Source organism: Myxine glutinosa, chromosome 8 (assembly GCF_964187855.1).
Source record: "Myxine glutinosa chromosome 8, kmMyxGlut1.1, whole genome shotgun sequence".
Lineage (NCBI taxonomy): Eukaryota > Metazoa > Chordata > Myxini > Myxiniformes > Myxinidae > Myxine > Myxine glutinosa.
Window position 1 is genome coordinate 111,671,052 of NC_136268.1, and position 25,597 is coordinate 111,696,648.

General features: G+C 45.9%; 1 protein-coding gene across 1 annotated transcript in view; it reads left to right on the top strand.

Moving 5' to 3' along the window:
* SPOCK3 (SPARC (osteonectin), cwcv and kazal like domains proteoglycan 3) overlaps positions 1–25,597 on the top strand; it is a 573,699-nt gene that overhangs the window by 33,522 nt on the left and 514,580 nt on the right. Inside the window, exon 3 of the mRNA XM_068125117.2 lies at positions 1,530–1,659. Coding sequence (XP_067981218.2) covers positions 1,530–1,659 — 130 coding nt within the window. The remainder of the gene's footprint in view (positions 1–1,529; positions 1,660–25,597) is intronic.

The following is a 25,597-nucleotide window of genomic DNA, read 5'->3' on the forward strand; positions in this document are numbered from 1 at the left end:
GCTTTAGCTGTACTTTTTCTGCCTTTGAAACAACGGAAAACACTTACCTCTGTCTGTTCATCAAGTTCAGGTTTTCCTCCTCAGCACAATTGTCCTTGGCCCAACACACATAATGTGTGTGCATTGGAGAATGGGGGTGGAACTATAGCCATCCTTTACTAAAAGGAGAAGTGTGTGTGTGTGTGTGTGTGTGTGTGTGTGTGTGTGTGTGTGTGTGTGTGTGTGTGTGTGTGTGTGTGTGTGTGTGTGTGTGTGTCACATGAAGACAAATTTTTTTTATTTTTTTTTAGTGGCACGACCTCGAGCTTTAGCGGTTACAACCTGCTGTCATACAATGATATAAATGGTACCGTCGGAGAGCTAATATAATCGATTTACTTGGTAGGAAAGCTAATAACTGATTTACCGAGAACAAATATTCATGGGCGTTCCCGAGATATTTCTCGGGAATCTTAAAGATAAAATATCCTGTTTCTGGTGTTTTACTTAATTTTACATCCTCATTGACACTCACTGATACACAAGCAATATGTTTGTGGAATACAGCATGCTGTCTTTTCATAAAATCCATCGGTGGAGTGGTTGGTAGGCATGCCTAGTTTTCCTGAAATCTGCTGTACTTATCTTTGCATAGTGTCAACAAACTTTATCTGAGGCTAGTTTCTGCCATCGGCCATTATGAGGAACCATTAGTTGAAGGAGTTGTGTGCATTGATAACATGGTTTTGCAAAGCCTTGTAATCAACACACACCCTCTTACAGTTGAAGACAAAATGGCTCGCCAATAACTTAAATAATGACAAATTCCATCCTCATCCCAAACTTGGTACGACCATGCAAAAAAGAATTACAGAAGCCACTTAAAATTACAGACCGAGAAGAAAACACAAGGGCTGATAAATACGAAAAAGCTGATTATCTACTGTAAACGAGCAGCCAGGCTTCAAACTAGAAAGCAGCCTAATGTGCATGAAGAGCAGTCAAACATAAAATGCCTTTTCTCACAAATTGAGAGAAAAATGAAAATGGAAATCGAGATGCAAATAGGGAATTAGAATGCAATTAAATATGGGCAAAATAATATATAAATACACAATACTGAGCGCGAATACCTTCAAGGTGTATCATGCCAATAACTGGTATCATTTAGTACCCATGAACAAATTAACCACTCACGAGGAAGGATGAATCATGTGAGAGTTATCTCGATCAAAATGAATTATAACTTTATTCGTAGACATGTATTTATCCATTGGCCAGTACCATGTACCACCAACTTAAAGTGTAGTGGATAAAGAAATCCGGTGTTACAGTGATGTCGCAGATGAGAAAAGAGAAATACATAGACAATACCAAATTATTGACAAACATTTGCACATGACTAGATGTTCAAGTGTAAGGTAAGTTGCACCTTAATGCACTTACATGATTATCTTCAGCGAGCAATTTGACTCGTGAGTGTTGGTTTATTCTGGAGAAAATGGGTTGAGAGTAGGTCACATATTGTGTCTCTTTGCGTACCTTTTCAGGATGCTTTCTTTCTTCCTCTGCTGGTTCCTGCTCCTGACCTTGCTTCAGTTCAGTTCCTGTAATTCGAACTCCCACCATGCCCAGGGTACCAACTTCATGGACGAGGCTTCATGGCATCGCTTCCGTGATGTAAGCAATCTTCACCGTTTGGTTTTCCTTCCCTCACAGCCTGACATTTATTGCTCATCCTCAATGCGTGGCACGGGTTCGCAGCAAATGCATTTCTTTTAACACCATTGTAACGATCGCCGTCACATCATTGTGAACAAAAGTCACGTCCATGTGGATTATCGGTATTTTATGAGATTATCACTCAGCGAGCTAATACAGTATATATCATTCTCTATTATTCACACTTTTGGTGCAAAAATATGCTTGCTGGGAAATGCCTTATTGGATTAAAGTAATGGAACCCATCTGGCCTAATGATACGATCTCATGACTTCATCAGTGTTGTATTTGTACAAATATACTTCACGGCATATAACTCATTATCTTTGAAAATACGCTTTGTTTCACATCAACCATGCTGCAAAAGAGATTTTCTCTACTTAAGTTTATGTATTTGCGGATGCTGTGTTGCAGAGGACAATCTTCTTTATCCCTCATTTCATTTGCTTTATCTATCATCTATCATCTATATAAATATATATAATTGGCTAATGCCGTCGTCTGTCTGACACACCCTGAAACATGGAAAACGCTCCTCGGAGAGAAAAATGATTATGTAAAAGTAAAAGTTGGATTAAATTAATCCAAACCTACAGGAAAAATATCATTTTTCAATCCGAGAAAGAATTGAACCTGGGTGGTGTATAAAGCAACAGACCGCTATTTGATCGCTCGTGATATTTTTTTGGGCCGTTAAGAAATATGATGTATAATTACTTTGTAACTTCACAATACTCTATACTTTAACAATGTTGCCTGTCTTAATAAAAAAGCAGTATATTTATTAAGCTAATGTTGCCTGTCTGTTCCCCTGCCCTCCCCCTCCCCCCCGTACCCCGAAACACGGAAATGCTCGTCAGAGACAATAAATTACGTAAAGGTTGCTCGAAGTTATTTACAAGTTAATTGCTCCAAGTTATAGGAAATTTACAATTGTTTTGTAAAGGTTGGTTCAAATTAATCCAAACCAATGGGAAAATTGCAATACTGCCTCAATTTAGCTCTTTCAACCAGCCCAAGAATAAAAGGCTTCCTTCTATTTATACTTTTCTATCATGATATTTTTATCACGGGCTTGCAGCTTGTCATCTGTCTATCTATATTCTATATATATAAAAGAAAGTTTTTGTTTGTTTGTCTGCACGTGCTAATCTCCTGAACGGTGAAAGATAGGAGGAAACCTCTGAAACAAAAAATGTCGGGACGGGCCCCGGGAAGGTTATAGGTTAAGAGGTGGCGAGGCCGGTCGAGGCCGCCTCGGCCGGGCTGGGCCCATTTTGCAATAAATCTTCTTCTTCCTCTCAAAATTCTCTTGAAGTACAACTTATGCACTTAATAGGAATATCTGACTGATTGCAACACATCGTCATCCTCATAACAAAAGTGCCTGTCATTTTTTGCAGTTTGGAGAAAAAGGCAAAAAACTGCTGCATTTGAAGTGCAATAAATCACACCGCGGACTTAGGCAGAATAACATAAAGTGGTTCAGGAAGTTAACAATGACTTGGGCATTTTTACAGGTGTCAAATGATAAAACAAGTGAGTAAGGCAGAAAATCTCGAAATGGCCAAAAAATGACTTTGGGCACTTTTGTTATGAGGGTGACGACATGATTTCAAAATTCTCTCTCGCGGGGCCCGACAGAAGAAAGAACAAGGAATCGTTGAGCACTAACTGATACTGGGCTCGCGTCAGACCTATGTACAGAAGATTAAATTCATTCAAAAAGAACCCGGGCAACGCCGAGTGCATTCAGCTAGTAATTAATAAATCGACATGTACATCATTGCATTTGAAGAGCTGTAGTTTTAAGTAAGAGAAGAATGGCATGATGGACGCATCAAAGTTCACATGTCTAAGTGTACAAAAGTAAATGTCAATACTATCAAAGTAACTTAATGTAAGATGGAGCACAAAGAGTGAAAATATTTTCATTTAAAATATCTACAATGCCTGTAAAGAACTAGATGTGTATATATATAGATGTGTATATTTTTGTCCATGCAACCTATGATGAATTGAATATGTAAGCTGACAAAATGAAGTTACAGATAATGAGATAAAATAGGCAGGTGTACATTATTGCTACCATATGTGATGCCTTTTTGCTTTTACTTTGGTCATGTGACTCCCTTTTTGTTGGCTCTTGATTTTGCAGTTAAGCTAAAACAATAATCAAAATTTAGTCAAGCACATATTGTTGTCCCCCGTCGCACCGCGGAGCGAAAGGGGGGACTATGGTTTTCCCCTCCGTCCGTGTGTCTGTCCGTCCGTCCGTGCATGCGTGCGTACGTGCGTGCGTGCGTAAGCGAAGGACCGCATTCGAATTTGGTGTGTGGGTGCAACCCACGTCAAAATCCAAGATGGCCGCCGCCATGTATGTCTGATGCCATGCATGTCTGAACCTTGTGAGCGGAATATCTTGAAAAATAAGCGAAGTACCAACTTATAATCTGGTGTGTGGGTGTTTCTAGGCATAAGGAAGAAGCCGATTGAAAATTGGGTCGCCACGTCAAAATCCAAGATGGCCGCCACCATATATATGTCTGAACCTTGTGAGCGAAATATCTTGAAAAATAAGCGAAGTACCAACTTCTAATCTGGTGTGTGGATGTATCTCGGCATAAGGAAGAAGCCTATTGAAAATTGGGTCGCCACGTCAAAATCCAAGATGGCCGCCACCATATATATGTCTGAACCTTGTGAGCGAAATATCTTGAAAAATAAACGAACTACTAACTTCTAATCTGGTGTATGGGTGTATCTACGCATAAGGAAGAACGCTATTGAAAATTGGGTCGCCACGTCAAAATCCAAGATAGCCGCCGCCATATATGTCTGAACTTTGTGAGCGGAATATCTTGAAAAATAAGCGAAGTACCAACTTCTAATCTGGTGTGTGGGTGTATCTAGGCATAAGGAAGAAAGCTATTGAAAATTGGGTCGCCACGTCGAAATCCAAGATGGCCGCCTCCATGTATGTCTGAACCTTGTGAGCAAAATATCATATCACGCACAGGTGTGTTGTACCGTCCACCAAACAGTGATGACTCCATCGACATCTCGCTGTCTGATAATATGGACCAACTTCTATCGACTCATCCCAACTCTCTCTTCCTCATATGTGGTGATTTCAATTGTCACCATGCCAGTTGGCTGGGTGTGGGTACCTCTCTCACCAGCCATGGCTCCTCAGCAAAGGACTTCTGTGACTCACTGGGACTGACACAATCTGTCAATTTCCCGACCCGGATCTCAGTCAACGGAGCATCTTCTCTTCTGGGCTTGCTTATGACTAACTTCCCTGAAAATGTCTGCTGCTCTTCTTCTGCTCCAATCGGATCATCTGATCATGTGCTTGTTAAAGTGGACATCTCTCTGACCATTCTCAGGGAGCCTGCTCAGCGTCGACGAGTCTGGCATTTCACTCAGGCCAACTGGCACGGTCTTCAAGCAGCCATCAATCATCTGGACTGGTCTCCCATCTCTACCACCTCTGACATCAACTCATCCTGGGAATTCTTCCAAAGAAAATTGCTCTCTCTCATGCACAGATTTATCCCATCTCGTCTTCAGTTGTCATACCCTTCCTCCCATCCATGGCACATGGAATCTTGTGGTGAGGCTGTTGCCCAGAAACAACTTGCCTTCGTCTCCTGGAAAGCAAATCCAATGGAAGGAAATCTCATTTCCTTTCACAAAGCCCGAAACAAGTGTGTGTCCACCCTCAGGAGAGCCAGGAAACTATCTCTCCGTTCTCAAGACCGAACTCTCTTATCTGTCTCCCTCTTCCAAATCCTGGTGGCGTCTGGTCAAATCTGTTTCTGGTGTTTGTTCCCCCTCCATCCCCTCCCTTACCTCAAACGGCTACACAGCTGACTCCGCACCTGAAAAATCTGAATGCCTCAACTCTGTGTTTGCCTCTAAATCTTGTGTCCCAAACCCATCCCTCTCTGTACCCACCATACCCAGTCGTACCCAGCTGCTCCTGTACTCCGTGTCCTTTCCTCCTGACAAGGTGGAAACGTTTCTGTCAACCCTCGACTCTGATTCTGCAACTGGACCTGACGGCATCAGCCCACGGGTCCTAAAATCCTGTTCTTCCGCTCTTTCACTCCCTCTCTCTGTTCTCTTCACCCTCTCTTTTGCTCAAGGTCAACTGCCATCTGCTTGGAAATCAGCCAACATCACCACTTTTCACAAAAAAGGTGCAAAAACAGATCCTAGCAACTACAGACCAATCAGCCTTCTCCCAATTATCAGCAAAGTCATGGAATCCATCATTGCTTCGGATATGAAATCTTTCCTCTTCTCCAATGGCTTGATCTCTGATCATCAATTTGGTTTCAGACCAGGTCACTCTACTCTGGACATGCTGCTTCTGCTGTCTCAACAATGGATGGAGGTCCTCAATGCCAAACAGGAAATTAGAGCTGTCTCCCTCGACATATCACGTGCCTTCGATACGGTCTGGCACCCCGCTCTGCTCACCAAACCCTCCTCCTTTGGTATCCATGGAAATCTCCACGCATGGCTGGCGGACTTCCTCTCTAGTCGTAGTCAACGTGTGGCCCTGAATGGGTTTCTCTCATCTCCTCTTCCTGTTCAGGCTGGAGTTCCCCAAGGCAGTGTTCTGGGCCCTGTGCTTTTTCTGGTCTTCATCAATGATCTCTCTGACTCTCTTGAAAATCCTCTCTATCTCTTTGCTGATGACTCCACTCTCTGCCGCTCCATTCCTCATCCCTCAGATCGGCAGTCTGCAGCCTCCTCACTCTCTGCAGACCTGGACAAAATTAGACTGGGCAAACAAGTGGAACATGTCTTTCAATCCTGACAAATCTCACACTCTTACGATGTCTCTCCGAAAAGACCGACTGGACATCCCTCCCATCTACTTTCTGAATAATCCTCTCCAAGAAGTTCTGTCACTCAAGCTTTTGGGTCTCACTATCTGCCATGATCTTTCCTGGGAAAACCACATTTCCAAGCTGGCCTCCAAAGCCAGTCGCCGATTGGGCATCCTCCGTCGTGCGAAGTCCTTCCTTGGCACACCTGAGCTCCTCACCACATACAAGGCTTTCATCCACAGCTCAATGGAGTACTGCTCTCCCCTCTGGGCTGGTGCTCCTGCCTCACACCTAGCTCGTCTTCACGCTGTTGAAACCAAAGCGTTCAGAATCATTGGAATCTCCCGCGATGACGCTATCTCCGAGGGCCTTTCAATTAATCACCGCAGGCAGGTTGGTGGTCTTTCCGTCTTCTACCGACTCCTCTCCAGCCTTGCTCCCCCAGCTCTCTCTGGGCTCTGTCCCCCAAATATTCCTGCAGGTCGCACAAGATCTGCCTGCAACCCTCTTGTGGTTAAACTGCCAAAATCAAGACTCTCTGCTCACCTTCATTCCTCTTTTCTCCCGCCTCTGGAACAAACTCCCTCACTGTCTTCAATCCCACTCCTCCCTCCAGGTCTTTAAAACGGCTGTTCACCACCATCTCTTATCTTCCCCAATCCAAAACCTTGATCTTTTCTACCCCCGCTAATTTCACCCCAAATCCACTTTTTTGAGGTGACTTTTGACTTCTTTCCTGGAAGTCCTTGGCGTCCTTGCGTTTTATGCCTATCCTGCCTCCTCCCAGGCCCTCTCCCTCCAAAAACATCTCCCGATGTCCCTGCTCTCAAATGTTGTGTTTGTGTGCTTCCTCCCCTTCTCTCCCCATCTTGTCGACCGCTCCCCTTTTTATATACTTTGTTTGCTTGTTTGTTTGATTTGTTTGTTTGATAAATGTTAGCTCTTTCATGAGCCTCAACTCTGTATACAAAAAAAATAAAAAAAATAATCACAGCATGTTTTCTGCGTCTTCCACTTTGTCAACTCACATCACTTCCCCGACGGGGGACCTAGGCGTAACGCTTGTTTTCTTGGCAGAATTTAACACATATCTATCCTTTACCGATTTTCTCTATAAGTTGAAGCAACGGGTGGCTCTCGATGGTTATTCTTTCTTGTAATCTTCCTTTTGAGCTTGATGTGCTGCAGGGCAGCATTTTACAACCGACCTAGTTCTTGGTCAATATCAATGACTTCCCTGAAAAATCCTCTGTACCATTTTGCTGATGGCTCCACCCTATGCAGGACAGTGCACCTTTTGAGAGGAAGACTGCTGTCTGAGATTGAAAGATTTCTGAGATGAGATGTCTGAGACAGGGCAGACAGACGATGTCTGCAGATCAAGGAAAAATAGAGCAATGCGACTGTGTTGCCAATATGCCTCCATATAGTCCCACAATGGGTAGATGCCATTGTTCACTGTCCTAAAAATAAACAAGTTTGATTTTAATCCCTTCAGCTGTTTTCAAGTATCACATTTTCACCAACCATGACAGGTTTCACATTGATTGGTGAAGCGGTTTCAGAGAAGGGATTTTTTTTAAATATCGGCTTTCAGGCTAATATGGCTGCCACACCACGTGACATATGACCTTTAAAAATGTACACTCTGCATATGTATGGGTGGGGGATCATTTGTGAAGTTTCGTGTTGATCGGATAAGGTTCGTTTTTCTATCCAAGATGGCTGCCAAACCACATGACCGATGATGTCATCATTTTCAAACTATATGCAACAATGGTGTTAGATAATAATTTTAAAATTTCGCATTGATAGGGTAACTGGTTTCAGAGATATAATTATTTAGTATTTTCCTTCAATCCAATATGGCTGCTACACCATGTGACCAATTATGTTTGTCATGATCATATTTTAATCACCATGCCTAGTCAATGACACACGTAAAGTTTTGAGTCAATTGATTTGGTGGTTTGGGAGAAAATGTTTTTATAAGGTTTTAGGTTAAATCCAATATGGCTGCCAAACCATGTGACCTATGATGTCATAAATGTAATATTTCAATACAAATGGGTCATAGGTCATGTGCATGCAATTTCAGATTTTTAAGATAAAGAGTTTGATTAAAACATTTTTGGCTGGTATACCACTTCACCTATGATGTCATTGTTATCATGCTTTGGTTACCTATTGGGAGGACTTGATAATGTACCAAGTTTCAAATTTTTCCATCCAGTGGTTTCCGAGAAATATTTTTGTTTATTATTTGCATTTATTCCAAGATGGCTGCCATACCACGTGACCTATGCCGTCACAATTATGATAAAAACATTCTGCATGGGTGTCACTCCTACCCTGAAAGTTTCGTCTCAGTCGGACACGTGGTTGCTGAGAAAATCGAGGTTTAGCCCGCATGGACGCACGAACATCCTGAAAGCATAATGCCTCCGGCCACCTTCGGGGGCGGAGGCATAAAAAAACAAGTCGTTGGTCAGACATCTGGAGAAATTTGTCTTTCAATGCAATGCAGTCCGAAGCTCTTGATCTGTCTCGCAATAAGGCTTTGATGTTGAACACCCCCCTCCCTTCAGTTTTCTTTATTTGCCAAGCCCTAGAAAAGATATGCAATCTCTGGAGCTCCAAGGTCTCCCTATCTATGTGAGGTGTGCCATATCTCCAAACTGCCTCTAAGGCTGGCCAGCACCTTGGTATTGACTGCCAAGCCAAGTCAATTCTGAGCCACACAAAGCTTAACACAATGTACAAGGCTTTGTTAATTCCTAAGTACCATAGAGTATAGCTTCCCACTCTGGGCTGCAACTTGCTTCCCATGTTGCTTCCCTCAAGGTGGTCACGTTCAAGGATTTGAAATCTCTTGGCAAAAGGCTGATTCCCAAGGTCTGTTTCTCACCCACATTAAGCAGGTTGGTGGGACTTCTATTGCCTCATTTCTATTTTCACTTCACCCATCTTTTCCATCGTTCACCTGAAGCCTCCTCCCCTTCACCAACTCATAAACATTCTATCTTGACCTCACATCTGGTTTCTATCCCTCAAGTCCAACGCGGCTGCTTACCACTATATTCCTTCTTCCATCTGTGGAACCAACTCCCTTTGTCTGCTCCCTTGTGCTCTTCTCTACAGTTTTTTGAGAGTGCTGTTCATCACCTGATACTTTCTTCTTTATCCACCCCAATGTCATCTAATATTGCTAATCCCCTCTCCCCCTATCTTTATAGTTGCCTTCTCCCTCTTCTACCATTCTACTACTCACTCATTTGCAATGCGCACTTTGCGCAGTGTCCATATGTTTTTGTCTTCCTGAACTGCGTTTACGCACTGTCAGTCTGTAAACATGTTGCCTTATCATTGGGTTGTCAACAATAGGCCAAATATGTTCTCCATAAGTAATGGCGACAGTCTTTACACTGGCTTTTTTTTTTCCATTAAATGCAAATATCCATTTTTCGCACGTTTTGTTTTTCGAAAATAGAAAACCGACAAAGCAATAAGAAATTTCTGAAGACTATTGAATCAGTAACTTTTTTTCAAAGACATCTCACCTCATAGAACAGCTGAGACACAGATGGCTGAGAAGCATATGTAAAGACAGTGTGGGAAGTGCAGTGCAAGCTGGTGAAAGGATATCGGAAGAGTAGAACAGCTGAAGCGTAAACATAGGATTACACATGAAGGGATGAAGCTCACAACTTAAATAACTGAAGCAAGAAGTATGACTGGATATAATCTGGAAGAAAGTACAAAAGAAGATTGGAAAAAGGTCAATTTAATAGCTCGAGGTAAGCTGTGAACCTGAATTTATTTAACCAAACAAGTACTTCTGGAGACCATCAGACAGATTGGGTTGAACATGAAACCTGCTTGACCAACCAAAGCAAGAGTTAGAGGCTGCAACGCCAGAAAAGAGTTTGGGAGGGGATGGGGGAGGCTTGCAATCTGCCAGTGGTATGAGAGGAGCATGCCCCATTGCCCCAAGATTGGCATTGACACAACATATCAACGATTCTCAAAGCTTTGGTCTCTACAGCATCAATAAGTTGCAGATGCAATGTAACGTTCCTGGCTTAAAGTGGCTACCCATATTCTGTCAAAGTCCTCATGATTACCTAATAGGTTGAGAACCTGAAAAACACCAAAGGCCAACTTAACTCTACAGAGGAAGTTGAGATGGTGTCTACCTCATCAGGCCTGCTTTGAAATTCAGTCTGTCCAGGACAGGTCATGACTGATGGTGACACCAAGAAGATCCAGTGATTGAACCTCTGTTTGTGGTTGACCAAATAATACGATTGAGGGAATTTTCATGTGATCTTTCCTGAAATCTGATACTATGAGGACATAATAGTTGTCTGGGTTAAAAGGCATGTTCCATGTTAAGCTCTGAATTTATGAAGGTCAGGGAAGATATTTGGCAGCAGATTGTTTGTTGTAAGGATCGATGAGAAATTTATGGCACAGTTGGTCATCAGCAAAGTGATAAAGGAGATACTTTCTTTAAATTGGCGATCCATTGCCATTTCAGTTTATCACCTCTTCCTATTCAGAATCTTTTATCTTACTCTTGAATCTTGAATCTTGAATCTTACTTTTATCTTGACTCGCCTGTCCAGTTCACCCACACTTTTCCACATTTACGTTGCCAACGTTTGCTGTCTACTGAACCCACATGGTTTCCTTGTCCTGTTTGTATGCTCCTATCAATGCTTCCTCTGTTTATTCACTTCCCATTTATCCATCCTCCCTTCTACATCAACTCCCTCTGCTATATAACTGTGACAACCATACCACTGTCATTCAGCTCTTCCATGATCAACAATCTCTGTAAATACATTTTAAACTAGAAAGGCACTCAGTAGAGAGCATACCTCCACCACCAGGCATACATATTTATATATATTGTTGCAGATTTGAGAATCCTGCACATTGTAATTGTTGTAAATATCACCCTCTGTAAATTGTAATGATTCTTGTAAATACCTCCATTTGTGTAAAGGTCAAAGGTCCATGCCTTAGCTAGTCCATGTACAAGCACGTAGGCCACCATAGAACCTCTCTATAGTTATTTCTTATTCGATGTTAGTTTAAGGCTCTGTTTCCCACTAGTTGACTCTGCATTGCACCAAATGACATAAGATAGTTCCTTTTTCAAGTTTCCCCCAAATCATCTCTTCGAAGTGCCAGTAACATTGGGCTGTTTTCTGCGGCGTTCGCCACCGTTGCATTGGGCTGTTTTCTTCACCCCAAACTCCATTACGCACGCGGTCAACTCGGGGGAGAAGGGCGTGGCCGGCCCATCGTCTTCAGGAGGTGGAGCCAGGAAGCCCTTGCGCCCAACCAGGACTCGGTGGGCACGGCTTGGTAAGGTGTGGCTATGGCTGGGTAGGGCATGGCTATATAACCCGTAGAGGGAAGCCCCACCCAGCAGATGACCGAGGGAGCCAGAGGCGTGCAGCGACAACCAGCCCCTGCCGCGTGCAATGAAAATACGTGTGCTTGCCGCCGCCTTGCCCGCTTCCAGCCCGGAGAGGACCTGCTTGCTGTGCCACCCTGCCAAACCTTCCAGCCCTGTGGTCCCACCTTCCTCTCCCTCCAGCCAATCCAATCTGCAATTCCCTATTCGTGTGAGTGAGTTCGTTCTGTCTGTATTGTCCTGGGTATAAGTAAGCTTGTATAAGTTAATAACTGCACTGTGTCTTCTATTTTTCCCTGTAAATTACATTTCTTTTCTTCTCTTGCTTTGGTTGTGTGTAAATAATTAATAAATCCCTGTGTTCTTTCTTTACCCCTTTTGCTTCTTCACATTCGGTCGCTTTAGAGGTTTCCACATTGAACACCTGTGGCACGATTTGGCCAACGTTTAGGATCGGGTTTAGTCTTTGCTAATGGTTCGAATCGCGGGCTGCTAAAAACCGCTCGACAAATAACATCTTGCCCGTGGTCTCGAACGGGGCTATCCACCGGCTTCGTGGAGAGGTTGGCGGAGGTGTACGGGACTCCCTTGACCAATCACCTCAGCCAATCTCACCCCACGAAGAAGCGGGATAGTTCCAGGACCGGGGAGACGGCCAGCTTAACAGGACAAGGGGCTAACCACCCCTTGCTAACGGGAGAGCCGTCCCCCGTTGCCGCAACAATATATATATATAATATATATATATATACTATATGATAGCCATTTGTCTGTGTGTCGCCATTTTTCTCAGGGATAGCTGAACAGATATTCATCAAACCTTCAGAGGTTCATCAGTGAGCACCTGAGAGTGTTTTTGTCCAATTTGTTTTGAAGCTTTTGAAAAAAAAAAGTTTGATTTTTTTGGGGGGATTTCTATTTTTATTTTTTATTTTTTTTTGTATACTGAATCGAGGCTCGTGAAAGAGCTAACATTTACTTCACAAACAAATCAACCAGACAAACAAAATAGATAAAAAGAGGGAGCGGAAGACAAGATGGGGAGAGAAGGGGAAGCACACAAACACAACATTTGAGAGCAGGGAGATGTGTAGGAGGAAGAGGGCTTGGGGCACGTTTGCTCGATTTACATTGCTTACAATTTACATTACATTTACATTGCTCGATGTTGCTTAAGACCTTGTAGCTATGTAAAAGGTAATAGTAAATGATCCCCGACCACATTCCATAGTGGGTGGGTGTAGGAAAGTGTGGTGGGCACCCACAAAAAATAGAAGAAAAAAACAAGTTGATTGTGCAACAAAAAAAGCAGGTACCGGGCAACGTCGGGTACTGCTAGTAACCAATAAACTAAGGTGGTTCCTTGTACCCAATTGTTGCCCGCTATATCCCACTGTTAATTCAACCTTGCCCTTCCATTATCCTTGCTCATGCAGAGAAAAATAAAAGTAGTGGGCCTACAATAATACTGTTATGAATTTGGTAATGCAACATCTAGAGCTAGGTAGATCTGAATAGGTAGGTATTCGGCTGTCGTGACAGGGACTCTACATGTAATAAGTTATTGATGTTCAGGCGGTTGTCGGGGTAAGATGTATGAGTGTGGATCTACCTGGAGATTCGAGTGTTAAATAGTGAGGGATTAAAGGTAACGCCCCTGTGAGTATCACCTAGTAATCAAACCTTTGTCCTTTATGGCACTGCAAACCACATAAACATTAGTTAGGTCCTTAGCGCAACATTAAATAATCCCCTTTCCCTGACAAGGACTTCGTATTAAATTGACAGGAAACCAGGTCAAAAACACCGCCACAATTGGCCGCCACCGTGTACACCTCCAAAGGCCTACAAACCTGGCCGGCACGTGTTATGCCGGGACCGCAGGGTGGCGGAGGGGGGAGATGTCAGGAGTCGCGGGAGGCTTTGATTGGCTGAGGAGTGCGCCAATGTGACGTCATCGGCCACCAATATAGGCGACGGTCGGACGCCATTTCGTGGCAGACGCAGGCAGGCACCAGAGAGTTGAGCGGTGGTGGAGAGTTGGAGAGGACACGCCATTCCAGTCGCAGTTCGAGTGCAGTTCGGGTTGTAGGGAGTCGCAGGAGACACACGAGAGCACACCCAGTTGGCACTGAGCAGTTCGTTGGCACTTGGCTGCCAGCACTCCCGCGTCGAGTCGAGTGGAGTTGAAAGGAGTCCTTCCTGTCCCTGGTCAAGTGGAGCCGCTGGCCTGCGTCGGACGCGTGGTGCTTGGAGCGAGGGGCCTCGTGGTGTGCGATCGGGCCGGAAGGAGCGGTGCTGGACACCAACAATACAAGACGACAAAGACAGATAAGCCCGATCTCCGCGTATATTTTGAACGACGGGACGTGTTATTTTCGTGATTAATCTCCCTCGTTTGTGTTTGCTGTCAGTCGTGTGGGGACGTCCCGATTTAGGTTTATTAGAGTTATTAGATTTACCGGCGGGCTTTTTCACTGGCTTTACTTTTCCTAATAAACCCTTATATTACTTTTTGTACATAATATCTGAACGCAGTTTTCCTGGGTGTTTGATTTTAATAGATAAGGTTGCGGAGCCTTCGCTGCGTCCCGCCATTCCGCGCGTTGGTGTTGAACTTGAGTCCGCCATTGAGTGTTCGCCTCGGGAGTTAAAGTCTCGCAAATCGGTCATCCGTAACTGTGGTGTTAACCACGGTTACGCGACAAGTGGTGTCAGGAGTGGGATTTGAACCCGTCGGACAAATTTTTTTGTCCGCGGCGAGACATCGACACGGTCGGACAAATTTTTTTGTCCGCGGGGCAACATCGACACGGTCGGGCGTACATTGCGCTCGACGTTCGAACGCAAAATTTTTATAGTTGAGGCGGAGAAATTTGATAATCAATTGGGCAAACGGAGCGCGATATCGCGTCTTCGTCAAATTTAAATTGTGTTTCAGGAATTATTAAAATAAATACGCGCGCGGGGTACGACCTTCCGGAAAGCGGATGTCGGAGGTCGACGAAATGGAGGTGCGTAGTGAGGCCTCCGTCAGCGTCGGGAGTGAGCCGGAAATGGGGGATAAGGAGGATAGCGTTGGAACTTTCCCCGCCGCTGGGACGGCCCCGATAGATCTCCAGACCATAGTAAATTTAATAAAAGACATGAGGGCTCAGAGTGAGCGATTGGGGAACCGGATGGATGCTCAGGGTGAGCGATTAGAGGGCCAAATGGGGGTAATGAGGGACGAAGCGAGGGGTACCGGTGAGAAGTTAGACAATAATTTTGAGGAGTTAGACAAGAAAATCGGGAAGTTAGACAATAATTTTGAGGGGTTAGACAACGGGATAAAAGAGGTGAAAAATGGGTTAATGGGGGTAGAAAATAGAATGGCTGCCCAGGAGAATCAGATAGAGGGAGTGAAAAATGGGTTAGAGGGGTTAGAAAACAGTATGGAAGGAAAAATTGGGGAAATGGCACAGCAGCTGGGGGAACGAATTGATGGCATAGAAGGGAGAGTGCAAAACCAAATTACGGACAGACTGGGGAAATTTGAGGGTAAAGTAGAAACTCAAATGGGGGCACAGGAGAAGCCAAAGGTGGCAAAAATTGAATCGGAACGGGGGGAAGCTAGATTGGGAACAGGAGAGAGTACGGCCCATGCAGATGTGCACGGGGCTCAGGAGCCGGGAATGGCAAAATTGGGAATTGCACAGGGAATGGCAATTGAAGTAAATGGGGAGACCGCAGGTCCACAGGTGGATGGGGAATGTCCACAGGTGGATGGGGAATGTCCACAGGTGGATGGGGAATGTCCACAGGTGGATGGGGAATGTGTACAGGTAGAGGGGGAATGCCTGCAGGTAAACGTGGAGAGTCCACAGGTGAGCGGGGAAGGAAATTTGGAATGTGAGAGTTGTAATGGGGAATGTTTCCCACATTCTGGCCTGGTTGTTTATCGGGACCGTGTGGATGTCACAACACCCCAACCGGGGGATGAATTTGGAATTGTGCAGCACCAGGGCGGTGGTGCGGAGCAAGAGGGGGTAGAGTTTTTGGGGGTCCATGCGATAGAGCCGGACCGGGTATTTATTGGGGATATTGATCAAAGCCTGGCGGGGCCAGGAATGATTTCTAATGATGAGGATGAGTTGATCCAGCGGCTGGAGACCTGTGACAGTCCCATGGAGGTAGAGCTTGTTCAGGCCCAAAGGAGTCTGGGGGAAGAGGTGAGTTGGTCCGAGGAGGTGGTTGGAATGACCGAGGGGACGCTCACTGTACACTGCTATTTGGAAACAGAGGCTCCAAAATTGGACAACCAGTTGGGGGAGTGTGTTGGCTCCGGGCTGGATTTGGATCTTGGAGGATCGGGAGATAGAGCTTCTGGAGATTTGGTCCCTGTAGGGAATTTGGATCAACTGCAGGGAGGGGCAGAACAACCGGTGGTAGAGGTTGTTCCCTGCAGCTGCGGGTTGGCAATGGGAATGAAAATTTGTAAAATAAAATGTAAAATAAAATTACAATGGGAAATTGATTTGGAGCAGCCATGGTGGGGATTGGTCCCCGGGCTGCGGGATTTGGACATGGAGAGGTCATGGGTGATGGCCTCGGGCAAAAGTTGCCCCTTTCAAAATTTGGGTATGCCGGCCAGCTGGGGGGCTGTGATGGCGAGATTTGGACGTGGGGTCCAGCCTTGGGTGTCGAGGTACGACCTGGGTCCCACGGGGGGTCTGGTGGAGTGTGGCGTCCCTTGTCCGTCGGGGCGCCGTCCGAGCTGGTGGCTCGGGCCGGCAGGGTCACCGGACCCTGGTGGGGGTTAAGACCTCCAGGGAGGTCCGAGGTGGTTTCTCAAGCCTGGGATGGCAAATATTGAGGACCACTGGGGGGAGGTGTTGTGGGTCGCGCTTTGGTGGTGGCACCGCAGATGGCCAGCTTGGGCCTGATGTAGTGATCACCCGGGCATGCGACCTGACACCCTCTCCCTGAGACTTTGGGACAACTGGCATGTGATGACCTGCCATGCCGTGTTGGTCGATGGACGCGGGTCAAACCGAATGGACAGGGATGGAGATAGCCTGCCGGACAACCATTGGGGCATCTGTGGAACGTGATGGTGTGAGTGACCTTCCACAGATGCTCCGTTATGATTTATGGACTCTCGGGTTGGGAAGAGAGCCATGGGGATGTGAATCGGGAGATGTGTAACGCGCCGAGCATATGGGCCATGCTCGGCTGGCATGTGTATGGCAAAGCATCCTTCTTTGGTGAGGTGAGTGAAATGTGACAAATGGTTGGCATGGGTAATCTGTGGGTTAGATGGAAATTTAAGGGTGGATTTTGAAATGCCATGGTGGACACTGTACAGTGACGCCATTATTGATCCAGGTGTGTAGACCAAAGTGTTGGAGGCTGTGATGAAATTAATAGGGTAGCAAGACACAGCTTTCAACTGGTGGCGGGGGCAACTGTGCTGATATTTGGGACGCGGGATGATGGGGATGTAGTTGTGTAGCCTGAGGGTCAACGTGGTGCTGTGCGTGTCCGAGGTGTGTGGACCATGTCTTCTGGGTGGGTCTCCTGGTGGAGCATGGCTGTTGACTGGACCTTGGTGTGGTCAAGTGTGGGTGAGCACTGGGGGGCTGCAGTTCTGTAGTCGGACTGGGGGATGATGGGGAGGTGCAGGGGACGTGGCTGTAGGGATGCCACGCACTGCGACCGTGCCCCCCAGGGCCGAGGTTGTGTGTGCGGTAGTGTGTGTTGTGGCAGCAAGTGCTCACCACATTGGCCAGCTGGGGCTGCTGCAGCTGTGTTCCTCGCAGGGGGGCCGAAGGATGGATGGTGGGTCGCACCCTTATGGACACTCATGGGCCATGTTGGCGTTTCGACTGCTCACCTTGTCCCGGTGACCCTTGCACGGTAGAGGTGCAGAGCTGTCGTGGCCACAGGTAGTTGTGTAGTGATGATCACCGTTGGATGCGGATCCACATACCTGCCAGTGTAGTGGGGACAAAAGAGAAATTTGGAAGTATTTGGTAGGCCCAATGTGAAATTTTGGGAATTGTATGGGTGGATGACACTCTTGGACCTGACCAACCTGCAACTACCTGCACTTGAGGTGAGTGTTTTGAGGAGTACTGTCCCAGGCTTCAGGATTTGCTTTGGGAAATTGGGGACATGTAATTTGGAGTTGGGAGGCGGGTGTGAGTGATGACATGGCCGGTGAGGGGATGGAATGGGAGCCACACAGTGTCTTGTGGGTGGCGTATGTTTCTGTGTTGTGGTTAGGTGTTTTGATGTGGTCGTGAGAGTGGAACCTGGAGAGTGAGTGATGATTATTGGAGATAATGAGGGGCGATACTTGTGCTTTTGGAAATGTGCTTTTGGAAATGTGTGATGGTTTAAATGTGAACTGGGGGATTTCACATGTGACAGGCCATGGCAAGCCTTGTAACACCTTTTACACCAAGAATTGTACTGAATTGTGCTGAGTCGTGTGGAGAATTGAATGGCAGCGGGGGAGGAAGTGTGTTTTGGGGTCTTGTGGGTGGGGAAGGTGTGTGTGTCCGCAGGTACAGAGCAAGCTCTGAGGAGCGATGCCTGCGGGCCCCCCTCTGCGGCAATTACCCCTGGCAGCCGGTGGTAACTGGAAATTGGAGCTCGTCGGTGGAGGGTCTGGTTGGGCGCCGCGGGGTGAGGAAGTCCCCCGGTGACCCGTGTTGCTGCGCGAAAGCAGGAGGCAAAGGAGCCTGGTGTGTGGAGACCCTCACCGGCGAGGTAACGGCGGAAAGGGGCTGTTGGGCTGTCACGGGGCCAAGAGGTAAAGGGGGGGGGGCAATGAACTTGTAAGTCGGTTGACTTGTTTTTGGGACTGCGGGCACCACAGCCTGATGCGCCCCCACCATCTTTTTGTGCGGTACCTCCCCGCTGCCTAGTTGAGGAATGCACACACACGTGAATGACATCAATGCCATGGTCCTGCAGGGGGTGTATTGGGAATAAGTGCTTTGTTGATTTTTGCAATGCCTTGATGACCTATGGAATGAGAATGAGTGGTTAAGGGGTCTGTGTTGCATGAATGTGGGCGAAATCCACCGAGCCGTGTCACTCACCTGTAACATCTGGACGGGGCCCGTGGAAATTTAGGGGGATGCATTGGGGATGGCCCCGCAGGCAAGGTTGAGTCTTGTGGCATCCACCGGGGGATGCGGTCTGTAGACCGGGGTATGTACAAAGGTTAGAGTTTTGAGTTTTGGAAAGATGGTTAAGTTTTGTGGTTAAGTTAGTGTTGTGTGTTGTTGTTTCCTCCCTCCACAGGAACAACGAAGAAGATGTACATACTTGCATGATGGTTAAGGGGTTCAGCATGTTAAGGAAGTGTAGGTAGGTAGTCCGACTCACTTCCCACAGCCCTTCCTGATTTATTTCATAGGTTAATTAAGTGTGTGACAGTAAGTGTTAAGGCTGGAATGGTAGCCCTGCGGTGAACCTTGCAGGAGCTACGGTTCCAGGGGGGGGGCTGTGTTATGAATTTGGTAATGCAACATCTAGAGCTAGGTAGATCTGAATAGGTAGGTATTCGGCTGTCGTGACAGGGACTCTACATGTTATAAGTTATTGATGTTCAGGCGGTTGTCGGGGTAAGATGTATGAGTGTGGATCTACCTGGAGATTCGAGTGTTAAATAGTGAGGGATTAAAGGTAACGCCCCTGTGAGTATCACCTAGTAATCAAACCTTTGTCCTTTATGGCACTGCAAACCACATAAACATTAGTTAGGTCCTTAGCGCAACATTAAATAATCCCCTTTCCCTGACAAGGACTTCGTATTAAATTGACAGGAAACCAGGTCAAAAACACCGCCACAATTGGCCGCCACCGTGTACACCTCCAAAGGCCTACAAACCTGGCCGGCACGTGTTATGCCGGGACCGCAGGGTGGCGGAGGGGGGAGATGTCAGGAGTCGCGGGAGGCTTTGATTGGCTGAGGAGTGTGCCAATGTGACGTCATCGGCCACCAATATAGGCGACGGTCGGACGCCATTTCGTGGCAGACGCAGGCAGGCACCAGAGAGTTGAGCGGTGGTGGAGAGTTGGAGAGGACACGCCATTCCAGTCGCAGTTCGAGTGCAGTTCGGGTTGTAGGGAGTCGCAGGAGACACACGAGAGCACACCCAGTTGGCACTGAGCAGTTCGTTGGCACTTGGCTGCCAGCACTCCCGCGTCGAGTCGAGTGGAGTTGAAAGGAGTCCTTCCTGTCCCTGGTCAAGTGGAGCCACTGGCCTGCGTCGGACGCGTGGTGCTTGGAGCGAGGGGCCTCGTGGTGTGCGATCGGGCCGGAAGGAGCGGTGCTGGACACCAACAATACAAGACGACAAAGACAGATAAGCCCGATCTCCGCGTATATTTTGAACGACGGGACGTGTTATTTTCGTGATTAATCTCCCTCGTTTGTGTTTGCTGTCAGTCGTGTGGGGACGTCCCGATTTAGGTTTATTAGAGTTATTAGATTTACCGGCGGGCTTTTTCACTGGCTTTACTTTTCCTAATAAACCCTTATATTACTTTTTGTACATAATATCTGAACGCAGTTTTCCTGGGTGTTTGATTTTAATAGATAAGGTTGCGGAGCCTTCGCTGCGTCCCGCCATTCCGCGCGTTGGTGTTGAACTTGAGTCCGCCATTGAGTGTTCGCCTCGGGAGTTAAAGTCTCGCAAATCGGTCATCCGTAACTGTGGTGTTAACCACGGTTACGCGACAATACCTTGACAGGAATGTCATTCTCAAAGAGCAGGGAAGAGAAGAGAAGAGTGAAAGGGAAGCCACATGACGAGAACAACACTATTTTGAAATCTGTAGGCAAGTGAGAAGTCAACTTAGGATGAAAGTTTAATGAGAAGAGTAGGGATCCCAGTCTGTCAAATATGTACAATATGTATCCAGGGAGATAGCCCTGACTTCTTGTTTGACCCTCTTAGCCTCCCTCCATTCTTGTAGTTAAGGAGAAGCAACATTAAGTGGTTGCTTCTCTTGGTCCTCTGAGTGATCTGCTTCCAAAAAGCTAAGTAATCGTTCCGGATTCAACACACAGACCAACACACAAACAAAGTAATCGTTCTGGATTCATTGCGCTGCCATGGATTTTGTTCTCTGTTTGTCTATTGTTCTTCATATTGTGTGGTAACTATTGTATATTTTTGTACTCATTTTATTTATTTTGATCCTGTGCCTGAAAAAAATAACCATTTTTTTTCCAACTGTTTCCCATACCTACTCACCGTGTCTCCATCCAATCTGTCCCATTATTCTTTATCCTCAATTTAATTATTTCCTTATACCTTCAGGTTAAAAAAGTGACAAAAGACTTTCCTTATCTTATGTTACCCAGCATCCTGGCTCCTTTCTGCTTCCCCAGCTTACCGCCCTACCTCTGTATCCCCAGCATACCAGCCACTCTCTGCTTCTGCAGCGTACCACCCACTCTATGCTTCCCCATTGTACAGTACCCTCTCTGATTCCTCAGCTTACCAGATACTCTCTGCTTTCCCAGCATCCTGCACACTCTCTGCTTCCACCGTGGACCACCCCTCTCTGCTTCCTCAGTGTACTGTCCTCTCTCTGCTTCCTCAGTGTACTGTCCTCTCTCTGCTTCCCCAGTGTACTGTCTTCTCTCTGCTTCCCCACCATATGGCCCCCTTTCTGCGTCCCAATTCCCATTCCATATCCTTGTGCCTCCCCTCTTTCACACTCTATGCCAACAGTACTTTCTCCACTATCCTTAGCTCTAGGGACTTCCAACATCTGTGGTCTTCACTGCAATTTGACAGTTCTTTCAATCCAACCTGCCTCTGGTACACCTGGCATTATCTTCTTAACAGAATACTTCCTCCCACAGAACATCGCTGACACCTTAGTATCTCTCTTACTATTGTCTTTTCCAGTTTGACAGACCTGAACCCTGTTCCACAAGTGGAGTTGCAGTAGCTCTCAACAGGATCCTCTCATCTCCTCTCCCTGTTAGGTCTGGAGTGTCACAAGTCAGTGTCTTGGACCCGGCCCTGTTCCTCAACTTCATCAATGATCCTTTTGATTCCCTGCAAAATTCTGCGTATCTCTTTGTTGATGATTCCACCCGTTGCCATATAATTGCTTTCCGCTTTGGGTTGGCCACCCTTGTGTCACACTTTGTGAAGACCATGGCCGTCAAAATGATTGGTATCTCCCCCGATGAAGCTGAGTCTCTGGGTGTATCACTTTCACATTGCAGACAGGTGGGTGGTCTCTGTCTTATATCTCCTCCTTTCTGGTCTTGCACTCTCTTCCCTTTTTGTCCTATGCACCCCCTATCCCCCCTCTCCCTCCTCCAGGTTTGAGAGGACACACGCAGTCTGCCTGTAAGCCTCTTCTGGAGAAACTCCCAAAATCCAGACTCGCAACTCACCTCCTCTCATTCCTTCCTCCTTTTTCATGCTTATTGAACCGTGCAGTCTTTTCACAACTCACCTCTTTCTGGGTTTCGTTTTTTCTTTCATTTCTCTGATTAAGAGTAGTCGGCTGTATCCATATTGTTCACCCCTTGTTTCCTCTTCTTGCTCTCATTCTTCCCCACATCCCTCATCCCTCCAAGTCTCCCTCTATTTTGTCCTTCAACCCTGCTGTTGGTGTGCCCCCCTCATCCTTCTGTTCCTTTTGTTCTGTTACATCCTGGTCTGATTTGTGTTCTAGCTCCTCCATGAGCCTCAACTCCATGCACATACAAAAAACCTGAAGGGGAAGGCTTGGCCAAGTGCAGAAATAGAGGAGAGATGTCAATTCTTCAGTGCAGATCTTCAGAATTTTAGCAGTGCCATCAAGTCCAGATGACAATGACATCCTAATGTTGACATGGAACCTCTCCACATTGTTAGAGGAGAAGTTCAAGTTAAAAAAGGTACACTCTATTAAAAGGTACTGTTAAAGATGGATTGGGAACACAAGCTTTCTAGACAACAACAGTATCAGCACTCCAGCTTTGTTGTGCAGTGTCTACAGTGGATCCATTTTATGAGTGGCACGTGATTGAAGGAACTGAAGTTGATCAAAGGAAAATGGAAACCTCAGTGAGTGTTGAAAAAGGAGACTTATTAAGCCACCACTCTGTCTTGGAGGATGCAGACAAATACATTTCAGCATTGACATGCGATAGGGTGTGGAAGTTAGGTTTGCATCTTGCATATGATGGCAACATAATACAGACTTGGCATTTAATATGGAATATTTTTTTTGTGGGGGTGAACTTATTTTTCAAGATGTCTTAAAACCAAAAGTTAATTGGAATTATGTTGAAATTATTCTAGATTTTGTTAATGTGACCTTTAAAAGAAACAAAAACCACATTTGACATTTCAAAACAAATAAATTGATCCTTGAAAGTGATGTAAACTGATATCGAACTCAATTCATGGACAGTACTGTGTTAAACTTCTGTACGTTTTCCAGAAGTATCTCTTTATTTTGCACATTAGCCAAAAATGTTTTTAACAAAAACAAAAGTCAAATTACGACTGGGATTACGGACAGTAAAATTACAGTTCAGTACTTCGTGTAACCCCACTGAAACCCCCTGAATGCTTCGTGTAACGAGCATTCAGGAGAGCACGTACACATTGAGGCATGCTGTTCACGAGATTTCCAAAGATTTGGACAGGAATCGCTTGCCATGCAGTGACAATAGCCTGCTGCAATTCACGCACAGAGGTCGGCTGCTGGTCCAAGTGGTCGATTTGACGCGTTAATTCTGCCCACAAGTTCTCTGTCGGATTCATATCCGGGGACATGGCAGGGCACTCCATATGCTCTACACCACAGTCAGCAAGAAAGTGTTGGATCATGCGAGCACGATGAGGCCGTGCATTGTCATCTTGGAAGACAAAGTTTCCTCGAAGGCTGCACGAGCAAATGGAAGCAATGTTTCTTCCAGAATGGCCCTGTACTTGAACTGGTTCAGGTTTCCATTCAGAACAACCAGGTCAGTTTTGCCACCTGCATGAAAAGCAGCCCAAACGGTCACCCCACCACCTCCCGCTTGGACTCTTGGCACTATATAATCTTTGTTGTAGGCTTCATGCACTTGTCTGCGCACTCGGACGCGGCCATCTTGACGATAGACCAGAAATCTAGACTCGTCACTGAAGATCACGTGATTCCAGTGTTCTGGCTGCCATTGACGGTGCTCTCTGGCCCACTGTAATCGGCGCTGGCGGTGTTGTCTGGTCAGGCGTGGCTTTCTCAGGGGACACCTGGCACGATAGCCTGCTTGAACCAGTCGTTGGTTGACTAGCCTTCTGGATACAGGCACATTTGTCAGTTGCTGCCACTCAGCCCTAAGCCGATTAGCTGACTTGGTACGGCCATTGCGGACTAACCGGTGCAGCTGGCGATCATCCCTCCTTGTGGTTCTGCGGGGACGTCCTGGCGTCGGTATTGGAGTAGGGACACCCCTCTGAGCATTTCGTTTCAGGATCTTTGACACCTGACCTTGAGTGATGCCATACTGCCGAGCAATAGCACGCTCTTTCATGCCGTAATTTCGTAAAGCCACCACTCCATGACAAACAGCATTGTCGAGTTGACGGACCATCTCCAGAGGAAGCGGCAATAACTTTTGGAGACGTGCAGCAGTTGTTTTCCACTAATACAGAATGCAACAACCCTTGTATACCCGACTGTGAAGCCAATCGTCAAATGCACCTGTCCGTACATTTTGCCATGCCACCTGTGATATAATCCTGTTGTTGACTTCTTGCTGCGACAGACAATCAGTGACATGGTTCTTTTAACAAATAAATCACCAAAGTGTAAAATAAACTCACCAGATTGATATACTGAGTTAAGAAATTAAACCCGTCAAGAAAAAAAAATATTCCATATTAAATGCCAAGTCTGTAGTTGCGAGTTTTGCAAAGAGACTTGAGATTTCCTTCAGTCAGAATTTACCTTCAAGCTGACAAAGCAAGTTACTTTTTGGTTGCATCTTCAATTTCGGAATCGGTGAACTTAGTTTTCTCGTAATATTATACATTTAATATTTTGTGACAATTAACGAAGGTTTTAATTTCTGTGATGTAGATCGAATCTAGTAAATATTTGTAAGTTTTTTCCTCTACATTTGAATGGCTTTTGGCCGTTTGAAGTCAAACCACCTCGAGAATTGTATGCATTCTATCCAGGACATCCTAACAACACCGCTTATGGCTGTCACTTCAACCATTATCCTATTGTACATAAATGGCACATGGAGACTTAGACACATTTGCCAGAAAGAATGAAATTCACTTGTACACATCATTCATCGTTCAATTTGCATGTTGTTGTTTTTTTTGTTGTTTTTTTTTGTTAAATAAACGAGCGTTCTGCATTATATCGCCTTATATGGCAAAATGTTTGGCACTGATGGTTCCAGTTATCTGCTGATGTCAGACCTTACTTGAGGGTGGGTTATTTGCTCCATGTTTGCTTAGACCAGTGTACACCCAAAGGCAGAGAGAGAGAGAGAGAGAGAGAGAGAGAGAGAGAAAGAGAAAGAGAAAGAGACAGAGAAAGAGACAGAGACAGAAAGAGAGACAGAAAGAGAGACAGAAAGAGAGACAGAAAGAGAGACAGA